At 40.2% G+C, this 22,553-nt stretch overlaps 1 protein-coding gene across 1 annotated transcript in view; it reads left to right on the forward strand.

The window, feature by feature from the left end:
- TTBK2 (tau tubulin kinase 2) overlaps positions 1-22,553 on the forward strand; it is a 2,201,340-nt gene that overhangs the window by 1,347,596 nt on the left and 831,191 nt on the right. Inside the window, exon 7 of the mRNA XM_044074209.1 lies at positions 6,553-6,618. Coding sequence (XP_043930144.1) covers positions 6,553-6,618 — 66 coding nt within the window. The remainder of the gene's footprint in view (positions 1-6,552; positions 6,619-22,553) is intronic.

Genomic DNA, 22,553 nt, shown 5'->3' on the forward strand with positions numbered 1-22,553 from the left:
GCAGTGAGCAAGATGGAAAGACTTTGTCTGCTGTTGCAATCTATTTCTCTACTCCGCAGAGATCTTTTTCCAGGAATCAATGCGGTGGTAAAGAAATGTGGTTCCAAAAATCTGAATGAACTTTTCAAGATTTACATGGGGATTTTTCTCCTAGAGGCAGAGGGGGAAATAACAATGGATGATGCTGTCCTCACAGCAGAGGGGGGCATGCAGTACCAAAGATCCGAGAGTCTTTCTTGGACAGGCCCTTTCAGTGCTACTGAAAGCTTCCCTAACTGTTCTTCTCTGGAGGAAGTTGAGGGGAGCACTTATCCTTGCAACTAAATGCCTGGACAACCATCACAAAATATTTTGGGGGTGCAAAGGATCATATCCAGTGGATATTACATTCTCTTTTCACAAAGTCCTTCAAAAAAGTTACAGCTCCCTGATGTTCCACCCAGTCAGAGGGAGTTGGCAGCTCTAGAAATTTAAAAGCTGCAAGAAAAAAAGTCATCCAAGACGTCCTACCAGACCAATCAGGATTCAGAATTTACTCAAGGTTCTTTTTAGTGGCAAAGAAAAAACAGGGAATCTGAGACCTGTTCTGGATCTCAGTCACCTAAATCAGTTTGTGAGGAACTCCATGTTCCAGATGGTCATGGTTCAGTCCATTCTGCCTCTTCTACGGAAGGGTGACAGGATGTTCTCTATAGATCTTCAAGATGCATACTATCACATCAAAATAAACAGGTGCTCTCAAAGATATCAGCATTTTTGGCCGGGTGCCAGTCTTTACCTGTTCAGAGCCCTGCCCTTTGGTTTTACTAAAGCCCCCGGTCTGTTCACCAAATGCATGTCAGTGGTTGTAGCTCATCTCAGACTGCACGGATTCAGAGTGTTTCCTTATTTAGATAAAACTCCAACCAGCACCAAAAGTCTTGAATATGAAAAACCAAGCAGGAATCTGCGTGTACCAGCGTCTTTAATGGAAACAAACAACACAGCTGTAAAATGAAGCAACACAACTTAGCGCTTTCTCCCTTTAACAAAAGGGCATCATCAGAGTTGTGTAATGTTTAGGAATCACATGTTATATATAGTACAACGTAATACTCACGCCTCCCTACTCAGCCAATCAATTGAAGAGTATAAAATGTACAAGAAATAAAAATATAAATATAAATAAAATTGAATTAAAGACAGTGACAAAAAGAAAAAACTTTTCAACACACCAACTATTGTATGATCTAAAATATGTTACTTCTACATGCAAAATATAACTAATACATATATTGCAATATTCAAACATTAGTTTCATATTACATGTGCTCTATATTTTAATATACTTGACAAGGATATATATTCATTAATGCCTGGTGGCCTGGACGCATTTAGTCTAAGTTGCCATAGGCACTCCTTCACTTCAAGAAGTGTCTCTGCGTCCCCCCCATTGTCTCTATAAGGTATCCTGTCAATAATAAAAAACAAAAACCTCTTAAAATTAGTGCACTTAGTACTGTGTATGTATAATGCGTTTGTTGTTTTTTTGTTCTTAATGTCCCTATTGTGCTCCAATATTCTGAGTCTCAATTTTCTAATAGTTTTACCCACGTAGAATGTAGTACAATTTAAACAGGTTGCCAAATATATGACCATCTTGGTGTTACAATTCACGTGGCCTGGACTTGGTATAGTCCTGCCATAATTGTGTACTGTCACATATGGTCCGTTGTTAATATATTTACAAGTGCTGCAAAATGCACATTTATTCCTTGATTTACTGATGTATTGCACATACTTATGGGATTTACATTTCCACACTTCCACAGTACATTAGTGCAGTGCAGGAGAAACAACAGCTAAAAGAGAATCTCCATTGATGTTTTTTAATGTTTAAAATGTCCGAATTTTACAAAGGAAAATCAGGTATATTTCTCTTTCTTTACTTCTGTAGAACATACTTGATTTTTCTGTTATTTTTTTGTCCCTCAGCACATGCCAGTAGAAAGTCTGGCCATTCAATGGTACATCACTGACTGGACTTTTTCCTGTTGGTATATGCTCGATTTACAGCAGACACACTGGTTGGTCTGTCCAGTCAGTGTTCTCATTTTTGAATTGTAGTGAGCATTGTTGTATAATGACATTATTTAAGTATGTATTCAAGAAAATTCTTATCAACTTTTTTGTGCTTTCTATTCACTCAGAAAGATTACACCAAGTGTACATGTAGTCTACACTTTGTGGTAACCTTTATGAATCCCTAACAATTCCAAAACTGACGAAAAACAAACTGTCAAAAAACAAATCAAAAGGTTCCGAACCAGCAGGTGTAAAACTCCAAAGGTTTATTAGAAAAAGTAAAAGTAAAGCGCTTTTCGTCTGAACAAGTCTTCCTACTAAGGGAGATGAAAAGCGCTTTACTTTTACATTTTCTAATAAGCTTTTGGAGTTTTACACCTGCTGGTTCGGAACCTTTTGGTTTGCTTTATGAATCCCTGTCAATATTTAAAGCTGCAAGAATATCAGTAGAAACTGTAAATTTAGGAGGAAGAAGGTGTTGAGTTATGTCTGTGTTGTCTGTTCACTCAGAACAGTGTACACTTGGTGTAGGCATTATTGAATCCCAGTGAATGTCTTTGTATAACAACACTTCAGTCTTCTTCCACTTTCATCCTTGTTTACTGATGTACTGTGCATATATATAGGACTTGGATTCCCACCCTTGCACAGTACATCAGTGCATACACCTAAGAGTAGATGCAGAGGTAAGAGATCTAGGTACACAGATATGAGCCTAAACTTTGACCGCATGTGTACACAGTGGTGAGGAAGTCCTTTGTGAGACAGCATATAAGTAAAGGTATGGCATCTGTATCCAAGGAAGAAATTATAGTCTCACTCTACTCTTCCCTCATTAGACAAATAATTGAGTATAATTTGCCATTTGGCATGTACTTGACTAGGCACTTACAGGATTTAAACTTAGCTACTCAAACAAAACATGCTGAAGAGACAGACATGTGCCTCAGAGAGTTCCCCTTCTTTGGAACAGGCTTCGTATTCATGTTAAGTCGAGCCCTTCCCTGGCCCTTTTCAAAGGCAGTTTGGATCAATGGATGGGGAATCACAAATTCAAAACCGGGACAGCACCTATGTCCCTTATGGACAGGGGCAGTCTGTAATACACTCAGGACATAAGCACAAACCCATGCCATCCTCTTGCTCCTAGAGGCCATATTTTGTATAAAATTGGGTTATATTATATTGGCTAGCCTTGTAAGGGCTCTGAAGCCTTTAGCCTAGCAATCTCCTATGAACCAGTGATCCTATAATATCGGTGAAAGGCCAGATGCCACTTTCATTAGGTATATCCTTAGGTGCCAGTACCCAAGAAACTGATCCCTAACACTTGCCTTTTGCAAGCTTGATGTCTTGCATGTTAGAAAAGCATGGATCACCTCCATTGTGATTAATTTGTAGGAGACCTTCCCCAGTGTACTTGGAAGAAAATTTAGAGGAACCAGGGTCCCTTGTGCCTGAGACAGATAAGCATAATAATACTTCCCTTCCACATAGCATCCTACAGAGACCTCTTCCTTTAATGAAAAAATTGAGCTGATGAAGTCCATTATGGACTGGCATGCAGTTCCTCTGTTTTCACCCCCCAAAAATGTTTTAATCATTATCTAAGTGGAAAAAAGGTTGAAGGCCCTTACATCACCCCAACCTACCTGGCATTGGTGATGTTTTTTTTGCAGTTAACAAGCATTCAGATTCTTCTTCCTTTGCTCCTGAAGTGCTTGATTCTCTCAGTGAGCCCACTGACTAAGCAATGGCGTCCTAAACAAGTATTCAAGGTCTGATTCCTGCTCAGCATATTTCCTGTAGAGAATATGGCATTTTTCCATCTTACCATTTATTGTCTCTAAGGCTTCAAATAGTTTAGCAAGAAAGTATTCTACTCTACCATTTAGGGTCTCAGTTGGCTGAATTATTTCTCTCAGCAGTCCAGGTTTGAGCCATATTTAGTGGGCAAAGCACTGATAGTACTGACAAGTAATCTGGCATAAAGGAGAAAAAAAGAAAACACCCTTGTTATTGCATCTACAGTGTAATTCATGCAGCCTTCTGCAGTATTGGCTGTGCTAATTCATTTGCTAAGACTACAGGCTCAGGGTCATGTCCATATCAGATTGCATCACACAGGTTGCCCTTTATGGGTGAGCTCAAGCAGGCCATTCGTAATGCCCCCTTTTTGGTGTGGCTTCATCCAGTGTGAAACAGCTCTGTGAATCCACCTGGCCATTTCTTTTCTTCCAGGTTACCCTCTTTTCTCTAGGAAGAAAACCACATAGAATGAACAGTTATCAAACGTTAGGAAATGTTGCAACCCCCCACCCAAGTCTTCAGGAAGGGACTAGCAGTTGAAGTTCTTACTACTGTCCAGGATTGCCCATGGGATCCTGTTCCTTGAGTTTTTCCCAACTTGAAAAAATATCACAGTTGACTTTTGTGTGCTAGAAGTGGTCATGAATGGCCATGTCTTGAGGCTGCTAGATCTTTTCTCAGAAATAGCTCTTTTCTTTGAGTAGGCCATCTCTGCAGAGCTTTTAAAACACGCAGCGACTTTACTCTGCAGAGTGGCCCTGGAACCTGTTCCTTCATCTGAGAAAGGTAAAGGGTTCGTCTCCCTTTTTCCTGTTTTGAAGGAGATGTGAAACTTCTACCCATGTTGTATCTCAGTAAGTTCATTGAATATGTGCAGTATGTGAATTTCAGGGAATAATTCACCTAATGTTGTAGGGTGTCTGAGTGATGCTGCTGCACACAAGAGATACCATTTTGCACATCAAAATCTGGACTTTGCATGGAAGGTTTCTTTAGTTCATTCCAGATGGGCATCCATTGCAATAAAGGTGATACAGCTAATTTTTCCCATACATTAAAGAGTGCTTACCACCAGAGTTCTGGCTATTGTGGAAAGGACATGCAGAAGAAGGACCTTTTCCCACTTTCTGGATGAGCTTCTCCTTGTAGCCCTGTTGAAGAAATCATTGATAGTGTCCCTAACTTAAGTGCTATTGTCTTTGTAGACTCAGAGAGGACCCTTTCAAGCTAGAGAGAGATCATTCAAAGTCTCTCTAAAAGGACTGGTTTCATCATATAGGTAAACATTCTTCATTGTCATTCATTCTTGGCCATAGAATAGGCCCAGGAAGTCATAATTTTGGCGTACTGGAAGTTTCAGGTAAAGCTCCAGGCTCAGACCCTCCTTTTCCTCTCAAACCTTATGGTGGCTGCAATCTTTTTGGATCTCTTTTTGTACCTCTGGACTTGGTAGTGCAATAGATGTGAATTTTCAATCTCTGAAAAGTCACCACGCTTTTACAGACTTTTTTTGTTTGTTCATTTCAAACCCCTGTCAGTGGTCTCTCGGATGGTGGAATGATTGCAGTAAGTTTCTCTGCCTGCAGTCCTACACTTCCTATAGCAGATCTCTGTACAGGTTCTCCCAAAAGTCACTTTACTCATATGGTAAGAAACTCACCTCAGTTCGCTCTGTGGTTTAAGGAAAGTGGATCCCCTAGACAGATGGTAAGAAACTCACCTCAGTTCCCTCTGTGGTTTAAGGAAAGTGGATCCCCTAGATAGATGGCCACAATTAGACCAGCTTGTAAAGTCAGCTGTACATTGTAAGAGAAAGTTTACAATAAATCACATAACAAAAGGCATTACTATTGACCCCTCATCTGATAAAATAACATCTGAAATTATGATGGCTGTAATAAATTCACTATGGCTTCTGTTTAATCAACTGCAAATTTTGCTTGGGGATAGAGAAAGTAGCTAAGGAATAAATAATTTCAGATGGATGGAATTAAAAAAAATAACATGAATTACATGTACAGATACCTTTAAATTATTATGTTGCAGAAATAAAAGCACTGTATGGTGCAGATTATGGTGGTTTGTAATTTGTTGGCTATTTGTTATATTGGAAGAATCCAAGATATTCCCTAGAGGAAGCATATCTGGACATGGTAATCTCATCTCACATGTTTTAGGAACAGTACTGTGTCAGGTGGAGTGAAGGCTGACATAAGTATGAATGCTGCAGCAAACTTTTAGTAAGCTGGAAAGAGATGGAAAAGAATGAACATGATGCATACATTTGACTATTTGATGGCCAGTTTGCTGCCCTTTTCTATACACTGGATCCATGAGAGAAATGATTGAAATTAAGCTTTTAGTGACAAGCATCAGATTGTGAAGGATAAGTGAGTGTATACAGTTTCTTCTGAGAAAGTAGATGTGTAGGAGAAGCAGTAATAGAAAAGATTGTAGATGCATAAGTGTTATTCAGAACCTTGATATGTTCCGCTAAACTGTTTTTCCATAATGTCATCAGCTTATGATGTACCAATTTGAGCGTTGGATGAACTGCTATAATGATACCTCTTGGGTGCATATATAATGTTTGTAAATGCCTATGGAAAATGTTAAAAAGTCAGTAAAACTTCAGATACATTATTTTCTATCTCTTGTTCTTTGTGTCTGCCCATTTAGCCTCGACTTGTAGCAGGCTTTCGAGGGACAGTTCGATATGCATCAGTCAATGCTCACAGGAACAGGGTGAGTCCAAGAAGCTGTAGCTGTTGCAGTTCAGTGGAATATGGTGAAGTTACTGCACCTCTTGAATTGCTATTCCTTTAAAATGTCATTTGGATTTAATGCCTATTAACTAATGTGCTGCATTTCTTTGGGAATATTAGTCTTGTGTATTTTAACAAAATCAGGTATGCTTTAACCATGCAAAAATAAATAATAGGTAATGAAATTGCACTGCTTTAATTTTGTCAAAACGTTGCAGAGTCATAGCTATGAGAGGAAATTGCACTGGTTTAATTTTGTCAAAACATTGGAGAGTTATAACTATGAGAGGAGGGTCTATATTACCTTATCGAAAAGCCGTAATATCGAATGACTTTTCATCAAACTGTAAAAGTCTAAAGCTGAAAATAGCGAAAATGCGAATTCTTTCCTTGGGAAAGAAACCGCTTGGCCATCCTTGTGAGTTTGCCCTTTTCCCCACTGTAGTGCGATCTCAGAGTTGGTATATTTAGTAAGGAGGGTGGGAGGCACAGCACCCCTCATTGGGGGATGTGGGGGCAAAGCCCCCCACTTTATGTTTAGATTAATGTGTAGTTGGTGGTAGGGCTAGCGATTTCTTTCCCAGGGAAAGAATTCACTCATTCGCGTTTTCACTATTTTGAGCTTTCAACTTTTACGGTTCAGTGAAAACCCGTTCAATATTACGGCTTTTCGATGAGGTAATATAGACCCCGAGAGGAAAGCTTAAGTTGCATTTCATTGTCTTTAGAGCCCTAGAGGAAAAATTACAAACTTTATAATTAAACCTTGCACGGTATAAGGCACAGCAAAACAACTTTTGTTTTAATTGCATCTATTATTGATAGTAATTGTTCTGTAACGAGACAAAAAATAAGAGTTTTTGCAAAAACACATAATATACTGCTGGCTGACCGAATGTAACATTAGACAAATTTCAGAAAGAAGTTAATATTGTATTAAAATTGCTTAGTGATTAAGCCACAGCTAACTTAAACTGGGATGATGTTTATGAGACACATATTTCTTGCTTGAATGATGCCATAGTAAACAGGTAAGTTTTTTTCTGTGTGTATAATACATAGGAAGCTTAAACAGTGATGATATGCAAATTATGTCAGGGCCTGGGAAAGGGGCAAAGGAGTCACAAAAATGAGAAGGGTAGGCCTATCATGTTTCTCTGGCAGCTGTGAAGGTGCTTTTAAGGCAGAGTAGTAGTTAATCTAAACATGGTGGTACAGGGTCTATTTGTTTTTTATATAGCCATGTCTTTTACTGTTTGATCTGATGTTTTCTTTTCCCTCTCTTCCTCAATGGGTGGGTCATGCCTCCTATTCGAAGGGTCTCAGTTCTTGTCTTGGACTCTGCTTTCGAGACACTGCTGTCTCATTCTAGAATGTAGACTTCCATCTCAGGTTTGGATCCATCCCTCCTCCAAACAGGATCTCCCCTGGTCTGATCCTGCTGTCTTTGTCCTGTTGGGACAGCCAGTCTCCAAAAGTCTTGAGTCTGTCCATATTTAGGACTCCCAATCCGCATCCAAGTCCTAAGAAGCATAAGTGCAAAACCAGGCCTATGAGTCTAAGATTTTGCCAAATGAAATGTCTTGGAAGAGGGGCTCCTCCCTCTCATCAAAGTCAGTCTCTTCATTTAGGGACTCCTGTGGGGATTGTGCCTACTTTTACACTTATGTATGCTTCTGATGAAACTCCCCAGTGGGATTCTCTTGGCGGACTCAGAAGCTGATTGGGGGTCCTGAATGTGGAAAGACGCAAGACTTTTGGAGACTGGTTGTATGGCTGGGATAGAGAGGGGAGGATCAGGACCTGGAGGAGTCCTGTGGAGAATGGATGGATCCAAACCCAAGAGGGAATTCTACTCCTTGGAAACAGAGAGCACTCTCTTAAAAGCCTCAAAGCAGTGTCTGAGACAGGACCAGGAACCCTTCCAATAGGAACCATGGCCCATCTGTTGAGGAAGGATGGAAAAAGACAACACAGATCTAGTGTTATGATAAATATATAACTTTTGATTTTGCTAAAGTTAAATCTGCTTGTGGAGTCTTGCAGTGCTTTTCAGCTGAATGATACAAGTTGTATTTTTCTTTGTCTTTGAGTTTTTATCTGACATAGAGTGATGTCATCCAATTAAAATGCTTCATTTTTACTATTAATTTGGAACATGATAGTTCAAAATAAGTATATCAAAGGAGTTCTACATATTATCGAATGTAGCTCCCTTTTAAACATAGTTCCCAAAGCATTTTCTCCAAAGTGGCAGCTCACAGAATGCTTTAGCATTGTTTTGGCTTTACAGCAAGTTAGCTGTTGTACACAGTCTTTCTTAATGGCTGTTTTCTGTTTTCCGCAATGTTGTGAGAGTGTAAATGTGTATATATGAGTAAGGGGTGGGGATGACGTTTCTGTTTTAGTGATTTTTTTCCCAAACATTTTGTGGTTGTGTATTCGGGGAGTTGCTTTGGGTGTTATGTTTGCTAGCAGTTTGATTCCAGGTTTTGTAATTATTCATACACCAAGGACTGAATAGTACTACGCAAACTTTATATAAGTCAGTATTACATTGAAAAAGATCATCAAAATATAAAGCCAAGCTGAAATTGCAGCCTGGAATTAAAACCTGAGAGGAGTTAAAACTCAGATTTCACAGGGAAGGAACACAAAGCAGACTCTAGGTATATATTAAGCATTTTGACTTTGAGACTGGAATTTAATTAAGTCGGTAGTAAAAGTACTGTGGACTTTGTTGACCCTAAAAGTTTGTAGGATCCAGTTAGTATGGATTTTGTTATTGCAAAAGTCATGCCCCACAAATTTGTTTGACTTGTTTGAGCTTCAAAAAAATGGTTATGTGGGAATTCACTTTCCTAAGCATTGAGGGTTCTGAAATAAATAAGCATTAAATTAATTAGCCTGTTTTTCATTCACAAAAATTTGATAAATTGATAATAATTATGTTGAAGAATAAATAACATTTTCATGAACAAAACATAAAGCTCGTCTTGAATAATGAGTCCTGTGAAGAATTCCTGTATTGTTAAGAAGAACTACAGGCATCAAAACCTGCAGTGCTCCCAGAAATTTCAGACTTGCAGAATTAAAGTGACTATCACCATAATAAGGACAAGCTATCTGCCTACTGCTCTACTGTTGAAAGAAAAAATCTTTAAGATAGCCTGTGTAGTGAAAAATGCCCCTTTTTTTCACTCACTGCCTGTATTTTAGGCATGACTTCTTTAAAGTCCCAGTACATTAGAGAATACTTTTAAATTAAAAATAAATAATATAATCAATACAATATTTGTGGTCTTATTCTGCAAAGTTAAAAATGCAGTTGCCTAGTGTACCACTTTGGAAGTGATACAAAGATAGTGTTATCTTTTACAATTGTAGTGCCTTTAAATAGTACAGGATACAAAGGAAATGTGCTCCCTGAAAAAAAATGGTGGGGATAGCCATTCATTTAGCTTCTTGGTAACATATCTTGTTTAATTAGATAGTTACACATAAAAGACCTATTTAATTCCTTAACTGTTAAGCATTATAAGATTAGGCTCTTTGTTGTTGGTATATAATTTTTCTGTGTGCAAAACAGGAAATTTGTTCATGATATTTTCAGGGAATGCTACTTACATTAATAGCTGTTACCCTCAAAGGCAAAAGAACTACTACTACTTGAATTTTAATGAAAACATAATTTTAATGTTACTTTTTATGCCATACCATGTAAAAAAATAAAATATCACATTTGTAGAAGAATTAATAAGTCACAGCATTATTATGTATTTTTTGACAGGATTTATCCTTTTCACAATGAAATGGAACTGAAAGCTGCACTTTTGTTTTCAAAATTACTGTTTTGCAAATTTTGTATGCTGTCAAAAGACCATTTCGGCCTAAATTTGGCCTAACTTCAAATGCTAATCTCACTCTACTGATTCAAGGCACTCTAATGAAATTGTTAGTACAAGACCCCATGACACTGCATATGTGTATTTTACTAAAAAATGCATACTTTGCTATAACATGTAAAATGTCAGGGAACATCACTTTTTCGTATGAGAAAGTGTTATTTTGACTCTGTCTTCTTAGGAACATATTAATGATATGACTCAGATGCATGCAGAGTCTGTCAGATGAAAAACTGAAATGTATATGCTCGTTGTGAACTGAGTGGCATAAATAAGGCTACTGGTAGTACCCAGACATATAGAAGTATATGTCTGAAACCATTTAAAATATTACAGCAAATTTCACAGAATAATAAGGCATGACATGATCCCCTGCTACAGAATGTACTTCACTTGTTATTCTAGGTCTCTTCATATAATCTACTTTACTGCATATTAGTCAAAATCGGGGGGGGGGGGGTAGAAGTCACAATGCCAGCAATTAAAAAATCCCTGTTCATAAGAAATACATAGGATTTTAATTCTGTTGTAATGACAATTTAGGAAGATGTACAGTAAACCAGTACAGTATTCTGCACATTGAGCAGTAGTCATGTATAGCACCGCTCTGAAAAGAACACAGGTGTTACGCAAAATGTCAGACAGTAACTGTGAAGGCCTATAAACCCTTGCGTTTGATACCTGTTTTCAAAGGTCATATGCCCCCCATTTGAGGTTTGATTACAAAATGTATAGGTAGTGTCCATAGGGTTTTCACATTCAGATTACAACTGTGAGAATTTCCCTAATGCTCAAGGTTGAATTTGACCCCGCCATTTTAGCTACTTCAGAATATGACATATGGACAACAATATGCTAGAAGTAGAAAAACATTTGATGGAAAGTAAAGGATTATTTAATTTTGTTGACAGCTTAAAACCAGGAAAAGAAGTCTATATGTTATACAGTTTTTTGGTCAGTGCAATCCAGCCTTGAGTCTCCCACTAATTATTTGAATTTGTGTATTTGATCCTGTTAGTACTAAGAGTGACAAAATAGAGCAGATATTTCTGAGTTATCCTTTGGTGGGGAAAATGTGTTTTATGCTAGTTTGGATTGGTCGTAGTTACTTTCAGGAATGACTGCAGTACACCTTTGATTCTTTTAGCTGTACAGTTCTGCACACCTAGAAGACACAAATGTAGGCCTTTTGCTATTAAGCCATTAGGTTCATTATTATTTTGCCAGCAGCCGTATATGCTTTCCTAAAGATCACCTTGATAGCAGATGAACCACTACCCTCCCATGAAAGGTTGTTCTGGTCTTGAATCCCTTACCAAGTCTCTAGGACTCAAGCTGTTAATGCAACTGGTTCAGCAACAGTCAGGGAGACTCCCTGACTACATGCTGTTAAATCAGCACAAGCTACAGACTATATTCTAACAACTACAACAACATACAGCGCCCAGATGAACTAAAAATTGTTTATTGAAAATATCTCTAGTGCCTTGGTAAAAAATGCCTTCAAAGGAGTTAGTCACACTATCACACAGACCTTTTATATACCATTCTTAAATACATAATTATTTCATTAAACAATTAATCAATATAATTATATTAAAACCTTCCAATTACAATCTGTATTCATACCAGTAGGGGTCAGGGTACCATCTTCTTCTTCTTCTTTCGGCTGTTCCCATTAGGGGTCGCCACAGTGGATCATCTGTTTCCATTTCTTCCTGTCCTCTGCATCTTACTGTCACACCAACCACCGCACCTCCATTCTTAGCATCCTTTTTCCAACATACCCAGCATCCCTTCTCAGCACAAAATAGTTTCTTTATATAAGAGCTTTTTCTTCGCATATCTATATATATATATATATATATATATATATATATATATACATATATATATATATATATATATATATATATATATATGTATAAACCTTTTTTGCAATTTTTTTCCAAAATTGTAACCTACAACCCCTCGGGAGTCCTATTATGATACTTCATAAAATGGTTTGTAAGAGGGCTTTCAAGTTTACCAAATGTAATCAAGCCCAGAAAAGAATCCTCCAGGAAGAATACAAAAGGAAGACTACTAATCCGTTTACTTCCTTTGGGCAATGTCTGAGTAGATTTTTTTCTGTGAAGATGCAACAACTGTGTGATAAGCTGGAGCGGTTAATGAGTAAGGAGATGTCAGTTCATTTTAATGTATTAAGTTTACAATGTTACTTAGAACTTGACATTACTCCCAGGGGTCTGAGGGCTTTTAAAACCTGTCTACTCCATTTGACCCCAATGATGAATATGATAAATTCCAAATGAGATGAGTAGCTGCAGCCCATCAATGTTCAATAGACTGGGTGAATATTTTAATTGAAAGGGATCTGATAAAACAACAGAAACTTAAAGGAGAAATTTCATTGGTGTGTGAATCCATGTCAGCTACTATAAGTGCTGCATGACTTGAACAGTGCCTAATTGATATAAATACAAAGCTTTTGGACTTGGAGAAACAGTTAACGGTTAAGAAAATTAAATTACAAAGAGGCCTAAAAGATTACAGCAATGAACCAATAAGAGGAAACTGGGTAAAGATGTCCGGTTTCATGAACCAGAAGAGAGTTTGCGACATCATGGTGATTTATGAGTGTCTTCAGAATATACAGAAGGGTCATCTGAATGGAAGAGTGATGATGCCGCATATCCAGCATTACTATCAGCCCAGAAACCGAATTACATGCAGCAAACTTTTCGAAGGGGAAAGAGAGTGGAATAAAATGGAAGAAAACAAGGGAGGAATTCATATGAGTCGAATTATGGCAATTACAGAGATGGACAGCAACAGCATATATAACCAGCAACAACAAAGGTGCAAAAGAACTAAATGAAATTAATTCTGTGACTATAGGAACTGTAGCTAATATTACTATCGTTCTTAATGATTTTCTGCCAGCCCATGTAAATGATGAATATGTTATTATTTTATCAGGGTATTATTCTTTGAGTGATTATGAAACAGCAATACTCAGTTGTGGTTTAAAGTTTATTCCCACTGTCATGCTTAGATTATATATGATTATAAAATACATTTTTAGTTTAATTAGGAAGTTAAATATTCAGAATTTTTTAACAGTGATGGTTCAAATGTTTTAAATAATCAGTGTTTAAATGAGTCAAATGAAACTGAAATAAGTTCTTATTCGTGTGTTTCTGATATTGATGAGGATGGAGTTTCTAATGCTACATAAAACACAGTTTAGTCCACCTTTTCTGCATGACTGGGTGCAGCAGTTTTCCTCTGTGCTGAATTTCGCAGTTGAGTCAATGTTTTATGATTTTATGAAAAGTAAAGATGGAATATAATCTGACTAAACAGGAATGGAAAGCCCTACAAGATTTGACTAATAATGACAAAATAGTATTCAACCCTGCCGATAAAGGAAATAAAATTGTGATGTTACATTTTAAACAGTATTTAAAGATGTGTTATGAACATTTAGATAATACAACAATTTATGGAACAAGTACTATGGAACAATATAAGGGAGCAATATTGAAGTATCAGGAATTGTTAACTAAAGGCTGGAGATTAGGTTACTTTTCAGAGGATGATATAGCATATTTAATGTAGAGGAATGTGAGGTGGCCACCTTCTACTGCTTCCCTAAAGTATATAAAAATATTCATGACCCCCCCCCACCCCCACCCCCGGGTAGACCAATAGTGTCAGCATGCATTTCTTTAATAAAATTGGAATATTCTTATTTAGTTATTTATTTCCTAAAGTTAAGACAGCCATGATATATTTGAGATACCTTTCACGTTTTGAATAAGATAGTGGACTTAGAATTGAAGGAAGATATGTATTGGCTCGTAGTAGATGTTAAAAGTCTTTGTAGGAGCATAAAATACGGATTTGGAATTGAAGCTTTAGAATTTACTTTAGGGAATAGTCCAGTTGCCTGTTATATAATTGAATTAATAGATTTTAGTTTGAGGCATAATTATTTTGAGTTCTGTGGAGAATTATATTGTCAGTTGCAGGGAACAGCCATAGGGACACCTTTTGGCCCCCTGTATGCAAATATTGTGAGGGTTGTTTAAATCAGAATGTCTATATACTCATGATTTTGTTAACAGACATGTCATGAAGTGTTATGGATATATAGATGATCTTATTTTTATATGTAGGGGTGGACATGATAAAGTTGAACAATTTATTCAAGATTTACAAAAAAATAGATTGAGTTTACAAATTGATGAACCTCAACATGGTTGTCAGGTTATATTTTTGGATCCACGAAGGTACTCGCTTCTTGGATGACCGTAGTTGCCATCCACCTCACTTGATAAAGTCACTACCATATGGAGAGCTGGTACGGGTTAAAAGGTTATGTAGTTCATAGGTAGGTACTAGGCTATCGGCCCTAGGGCCTATACAAGCCTAGCCAAAAAGGTACCCTGGCTTTCGCCACCCAGGAAAATTATTTTCCTGTGGCTCTGTCAAGCAGAGCCACAGAGGTGATCCCCAGGGTGAATTATCTATTTCCCATCCAATCATCAAGATTTTTCTTGAAGAGTGCTAATGAGGAGCTTTGTTTGATATAGATAGATAGTTTGTTCCATGGGAAGCCTCTGGGACAGGAATCTATCCCTCCAGCATGTTCTGTTTCTTGTGGTGACAAGGTTTAGGTCCCTAGAGCTTGTAGCTCAGAGGGATTTCTTTACATGGAGCATGTCCAACAGCTCTGGGTTTGACATAGCTTTTATGTTAGGCAGAGATCGCCTTTGAGTAGGCGATATGCAATGGAGTAAAGCTGGAGTTTTTTGAGACGGTCTGCATAGGGCATCTGTTTGAGGCCGGTAATCCTCTTTGTGAGTTATTTCTGCAGCCTTTCCATTTGTTGTAGATGTCATGTGAGTTACATACCAAAAGGGGCACTGTACTCTGTAATGGGTCTAATGAGTGATGAGTAGAGGGGAACAATGACCTCTCTTTTCCTGGATGAGAAACCTTTTGTGATGATGTGTGCCACGTAGAAGAATTTCCTGACTACTGTGGCGATGTAATTATCAGAGGAGAGAGACTACTGTTCACCTGTGTCCCAAGGTCTCTTATCACACTTTCGGTGTTAAGTAGACTACTACCTATGTGGTAACTCTTGGGTACAGAGTTTTTACCAAAGGGGATGACAATGCACTTTTTGGCATTGAGCTTGAGGCCATGGCTTTGACACCAGGCATCTGTCTTAGTGAGGTCCTTTTGTAGGATGTCCACATCGTTAGGAGTTTCAATTAAGGCTCCTAGTTTGCAGTCATCTGTGAGCTTCATTAGCCAAAGACCTTCTGTGTTAGCCTGTACTTCAGAAAAGTAGATACCAAGTAGGAGAGGACCTAGGACTGAACCCTGTGGTACTCCACTTGTCACTGGTCTGAAGTCGGATTTGGAGTCTGCTACATTCACAGTGTGGGTTCTGTCAGTGAGCCAGTTGGCAACCCATCTTGTGGCATAGGGATTTATACCTAGTTTAGTGATTTTATCTATAATTCCAGAGTGGGGGGATGGTGTCAAAAGCCTTGGCGAGATCTAGATAGGCTGTGTGAACCACCTCACCCTCGTCTACGGCTTAGGTGACTGCTTCAAAGAGGTCTATCAGGTTTAGGAGACATGATCTGCCTTTTACAGACCCGAACTGGATGGGGTCCAGAGATTGGAGATTACCAATGTCTTTGTTTATAAGTTCCATGATGATATGTTCCATGGCCTTGCAGACCAGGCTCGTTAGGCTAATGAGGCGGTAGTTCCCGGGGTCCGTGTTGGCTCTCCCTTTTGTGGAGTGGGATAACCGTCGCTGTGCGCCATTCAGTGGGCACAAAGCCTGAGGTGAGGCTTTGACTGAACATGGTGCTTAGGTGGGGTGCCAGGTCATTTTGTAGTTTATGTAAAACGCAGCCTGGGATGTTGTCAGGTCCCATGGATTCTGTGTCATTAGCTTTGGAGAGTGTGGTTTTTACCTGTGCAGCCATGATTACAGGAATTTTGCATTCTTCCATTATAGAGATGGGCCCTTTAGGGGGTGAGAGGGGGGTAAAGATAGCACTGAACCTGTCTGTCAGGATGTTGGCAATATCAGTTGGTTCTCTATATTTAGTGCCATTGTGCTGTAACTCAGAGCAGATCTGAGTGTTGCCATTGAGATTCTTGACATAGCTATAGAATGCTTTGTGATTGTCTTAAGAGTCAGTGGCGATTTTGTTTTCGTAACTAGCTTTGGAGGATTTTATGAGGAATCTCAGCTTCTTAACTGAGGCTGACCAGGGAGATGTTCTTCGTGTTTCACTGTTGCAGTCATCACACTTGGGTTATCTGCCTGCAGGTAGCCCTCAGTCGGCCCGAATACCAGAGTCTTGGGATTTCTGCGTCGGATGTTGTCGCCTCTTCCATGACGTCAGGTCGTCAGGGGTGTAACACATGCAGCCGACGCCATTACATCAGCTTTTATTGCTGTGCGGGAGCCCGAAGTAGAAGCAGTTCGCAAGTGCCGGTTGGCCGCTACCTGAAATTTTTGTTCTTTCAGTTTCAAACCTGAAGTCTTCTAAAGCTAAGTACCCTGTTGGGGATTCTTTTTTCTTGCTCTAACCGATGTCAGAAAAAGTTAACAATTGTCTTGCCTGTGGAAAGCAAATACCTCACAGAGATTGTCATTCTTACTGCGTCACCTGTTTAGGCCCAGACCACGATGTTCCTCGCTGTCGGTTTTGTGCCTTGTTTAACGCCTGAACTATTCATCGTTGGGCTATCTGTGTTGCTAAATTCTTTTGCTCTTGTTCTCCGTATTCCAAAATGGCTTTGGTAAGCTATCCGACTACCGATCTTCTGAAAAAACATTAAGGATAAAGATAGAGACAGACCGCATAGGTCCAAAACTACCGACGACACTTCCGTTAAGCTAGTCGCCAGTCCACCAGTACTCAGTGAGGCGCCTTCGCAGCCCCGGTTACCAACTTCTACAGATTCGCAGGCCTCTGCTGAGACCCATTCGGAGTCTGGTATGCCGCGAGATGCTTCTTTGATTATGGAACCTGAGGATGTCTCTACCTTGGATGGGTCCGGAGCCACTGTGCAGGCACTGGCTTCTGAGAGTGTATTCCAGCCTTCCGATGTTCATATTAAACCGACTACTTAATTTCAGACTAAAATGACAGAGTTTCTCCGGCCCAGAGTTCGCACTACGCCTAGAAAACCCGATGACCAAAGTGCATGCTCAAGCTCCCATGCAACAGAAACAAATGCTTCGAATGGCTGAAGACCTCAAGGCTCTAATTAGGGGAAGCCAGCCTTCCCCCTCTAAAAGTCAAAGAATTGATTTCCCTTCTGATTCAACAGACCATGAGTCCGATGACTGTGATCCCTCTGATTACCAGGACATACCCTTATCTACCTATGAGTATTCAGATGCAGAGGATTCCATTCGCTCTGCCTACCCTCCAGAGGACTTTTCTTTTGGTGAAACCTTGCATACCTTAAGAGAGCATTTCCGCTGGGAATGCCAAGACTACCCACAGTCCAAAAAGAAACTCAGAGAATTTTTAGACTTTCCTCACACAGGCCTCTAGTTATACCCCCTGTCCTGGATATTGTAGATGATGTTTTCATGGAATCCAGTCTTACTCCTGATACTTTACCACCAGCTCCTAGAAAGCCAGACAGGTACTACAGGGTACCTGACTCTCACAAATTTCTCTTTAAGAATCCCAATGCGGATCCAGAAACCATTTCCCAGGGACCTAAAGTTATTAAGGCTACTACAGCCAAAAATCCTACCCCTTCGGACAGGGATTTGAGGGCTTTAGACAGATGGGGCAAGAAGGTATATAACTCTGCATCTCTTGCCATCAGGGCTTTAAATTACCAGTTTCACATGTTGAAGTGCTAGCAGCATATTATGGAACTAACTAAACAAAACAATTTGTTGCTTCCAGATTTTGCAGAAAATAAAGATTTAACAAGAGTTAATGCATTCTGCAAACCAAGTCAGTAAACCTACTTTGCAGTGTGGCTTTGATGCCTTAGAAGCATCTTGCAGGGCTGCTGTCACTGGGTCTGTACTGACAAGGCATACTTGTCTGAAGGAACAAATCTTGCCAGACCATGTCAAAGTAAAATTACTAGATACTCCATTAAACCAGGAATGTTTGTTTGGCACAAAAGCAGAAAAGCTTCTTAAAAAGATGGAGGAAAAAGCTAAATCTATGCAAACTGTAAAGATTTCTTACAGGTACAGCCACCTAGATTCTGTAGGCATTAGCCTTCTAAAAACTGGTCCTTTCCAGTCCATACCAGATCTTCTCAGCCCAAACCCAGGGGCAACAGACCACCAAGGCTACAGTCTCAGGGTACGCAGATTTCTAAACAATGGAGTGCTCCCCCCTCAAAAACAGGGAGTGGTATGCCACCCCCTTATGGAAAAAATTCACAATGACTTGTCTATCATCCTTCTCAACCATGCCCGAGTACTTGCACCCCTAGGAGGAAAACTCGCCCTGCATGCAAAAAACTGGATGTCCATTACCCAGGACTGATGGGTCCTAAACATTGTATCCCAGGGATACAAATTCTACTTCCACTCACTGCCAACCCCAAGTGGCTTGCCAGACCTTCCTCCAAACCAGTGGGCAGAGGCTCAAAAGCAAGTACTTTCTCTTCTTAGTATCAGGGTTATTCAACCTGTTCCAATAGAGCAAAGAGGGCAGGGTTTCTACTCCAGACTCTTCCTAGATCCAAGAAAAGAGGGCTCTTAGTGCCCTTTCCTGGACCTGTCCATTCTCAACACCTTCCTGGTGATCTAAGAATTCAAAATGCTTATACTACAACAGCTGCTTCCTATGCTAGCCAAGGACTCCTGGCTAGTCACCCTAGACCTAAAAGAAGCTTATCTGTACATCCCCATAAGGGAATCTTGCAAGAAATATCTACGTTTCAGGGCAGGCTGTATGCACTATCAGTTCTCTGTAGTTCCCTTTGGCTTATCTACTGCGTCCAGGGTATTCACCAAGTGCCTGGCTCCAGCCATTGCATACTGCAGGCAAAGAAATATTCAAATTTATCCATACTTGGATGATTGCCTGATTCAGACAGACAGTCAGGAATTGCTACTTCAGCACCTGGCATTTATAAAGAGATTTCTAACTTCTCTGGGGTACACCATCAACGAAAATAAATCACATCTGGTGGCCAGCCAAAAGATTGTATTCCTGGGAGCAAGCTTGAACACAACTTCCCAGATGGCATTCCTTACTCCAGAAAAGCAGGTTTATTTGACAAACTACTTCAAACTAATGGCCACCAGAACCCAGCTATCTGCAAGAAAAATACTGCAAGCCCTAGGGTTCATGGCCTCATGCATTCTACTAATTCTATACGCAAGACTGTATATGAGGAAACTTCAGTGGTTCTTAAAACGTCTCTGGTGCCAACATTCTCAGGACCTGAAAATGATTATTCCTGTCATTCCTTGTCTAAGGGCAGAGTTCCTTTGGTGGGCAGAGGCTTGCAACCACAACAAGGGACTCCCTTTCACTCAACCCCTCGCCGCCCAAACCCTGACAACAGATGCATCAGACTATGCATGAGGAGCTCACATGGCTGGCAAATGCATTCAAGGCAAATGGAGCCCAGGACAAATTCGCCTACATATCAATCAAAACAAAATGTTAGCTGTATATAGGTTCATAGGTTCATACTAGGCTATCTGCCCTAGGGCATTTATAAGCCTAGCCAGAATGTGTTTGGCTTTCGCCACCCATTTAAATTAATTTTGCTATGCCCTTTTTTGAGGTTAGTATACTGTGCCTCTGTCTAACAGTGACACAGAAGTGATACCCGGGGTAAACCTATGATCTCCCATCCACTCATCAAGATTCCTCTTGAAGAGAGTCAATGAAGGACTCTGCCTAACCTGGACTGGGATTTTATTCCAGAGTGAAGGGAGCCTCTGGGTTATGAATCTGTCCCTCTAGCATGTCCTATTTATTTCAGTGCTGAGGTTCAAGTCTCGAGCGTGTAGCTCGATGGGATTTGGATTTTCTGAGGTGCAGCATGTCCATTAATTCCGGGTTGGACATGGCTTTATACGTCAGGCACAGATCGCCTCTGAACAGGCGGTATGCCACTGAGTAGAGCTGGAGTTTCTTTAACCGGGCAGCATATGGCATCTGTTTGAGCCCTTTGATCCTCTTGGTGAGGTACTTTTGGGGTCTTTCCAGTTGCTGCAGGTGTCTGGTAAGGTACATCCCAAAAGGGGTTTTGTACTCAATTATGGGCCTGATGAGGGATGAGTAAAGAGGCACGATGACCTCCCCTGATCTAGATGTGAATCCCTTCATGATTAGGTGGGCTATATAAAATGTTTTTCTAACCATTTTGGCCACGTGGTTGTCAAATGAGAGATTGCTATCAACTTGGGTCCCTAATTACTTCCTCGGTACTTAATGGATTACCACCTATGTGGTAATTTGTGGGCACTTTATTTTTGCCAAAGGGGATGACTATACACTTTTTGGCGTTTAGCTTGAGGCCATGGCTCTGGCACCAGTTGTCTGTTTCTATGAGGCCGTTGTGGAGGATGCTTGTGTCGGCTGGAGAGTTGATTATGGTGCCCAGTTTGCAGTCGTCTGCGAACTTCGTCAGCCACAGTCCTTCCGTGTTGGCCTGTACCTCAGAGAAATATATACCGAACAAGAGAGGTCCCAGGACTGAGCCTTGTGGGACGCCACTTGTAACTGGTTTGGAGTCTGACATGGCTCCAGCAATTCTAACCATGTGGGTTCTGTCCTTGAGCCAGTTTGCAACCCATCTAGTGACATAGGGGTTTATATTTAAGCTGGTGAGCTTATCTATAATGCCCGAGTGGGGTATTGTATCGAAAGCTTTTGCGAGGTCCAGGTAGGCTGTGTGGACCACCTCCCCCTTGTCAATGGCCTTGGTGACTGTTTCAAAGAAATCAACCAGGTTTAAGAGGCAGGATCTGCCCCTAACAAAGCCGAACTGGGTAGGATCCAGTGTCTGTAGGTCCCCAATATCTTTATTTATGAGGTCCATGATGATCCTTTCCATAGCTTTGCAGACCAAGCTAGTCAGGCTTATGGGGCGATAGTTTCCAGGATCCGTTGAGGCACCACCTTTGTGGAGAGGGACCACAGTTGCTGTATGCCACTCTTTGGGTACATATCCTGTAGTAAGGCTGAGATTGAACAGTAGTTTTATGTTTGGGTTTAGCTCTTCTTGGAGTTCATGTAGGACGCAGCCCGGGACACTGTCTGGTCCCATTGATGCTGTGTTTTTTGCTTTGGAGAGGGTGGCTCTTACCTGAGCATCTGAGATGTCAGGGGGGCAGCACTCTGCTGGAATAGATATTTGCCCTTTGGTGGGAGGGGAGAAGTTTGCGCTGAACCTGTCAGCTAGGATGTTGGCAATGTCTGTGGGTTTGGTGTATTTTTTGTCATTTTGGACTAATTCTGAGCATTTCTGGGAATTACCACCCAGGTTCCTAACATAACTAAAGAAAGCCTTGTGATTATCCATAGTGTCCTGTGCAATTTTTCTCTCGAAGCTGGCCTTAGACGATTTTATGAGTGCCCATAGTTTTTTGCTAATACTGATCAGAGATGCCTTTCCTTTTTGGAATTTTGCTCTATCATTTAGTAGCATTCTCCTTCTATTGTATAGTTTGTTTATGGCTGGGGTCCACCAGACAGGACGTCTGCCTTTGGAGGATTGGGTCTTGGTTTTATTTGGGATCGCATGATCCATGCATTCCTGAAGGTGTTCATAGAATGTGTTTATAAAGGATTCTGCGGTCTGGGCTGTATTTTCCACAGGCCCGGGGGCTTTGAAGGATTCTACCTTGGTTTTGAGGAGTGTGAAATTTGCTTTATAGAAGTTTTTTACTGTGGTTTTCTGGGCAGGGGGTGGGGTCGGGATGTGAATATCCAGTGAGATTAGTTTATGGTCTGAT

Source organism: Protopterus annectens, chromosome 6.part0, assembly GCF_019279795.1.
Source record: "Protopterus annectens isolate FY-2018-M chromosome 6.part0, PAN1.0, whole genome shotgun sequence".
NCBI lineage: Eukaryota > Metazoa > Chordata > Ceratodontiformes > Protopteridae > Protopterus > Protopterus annectens.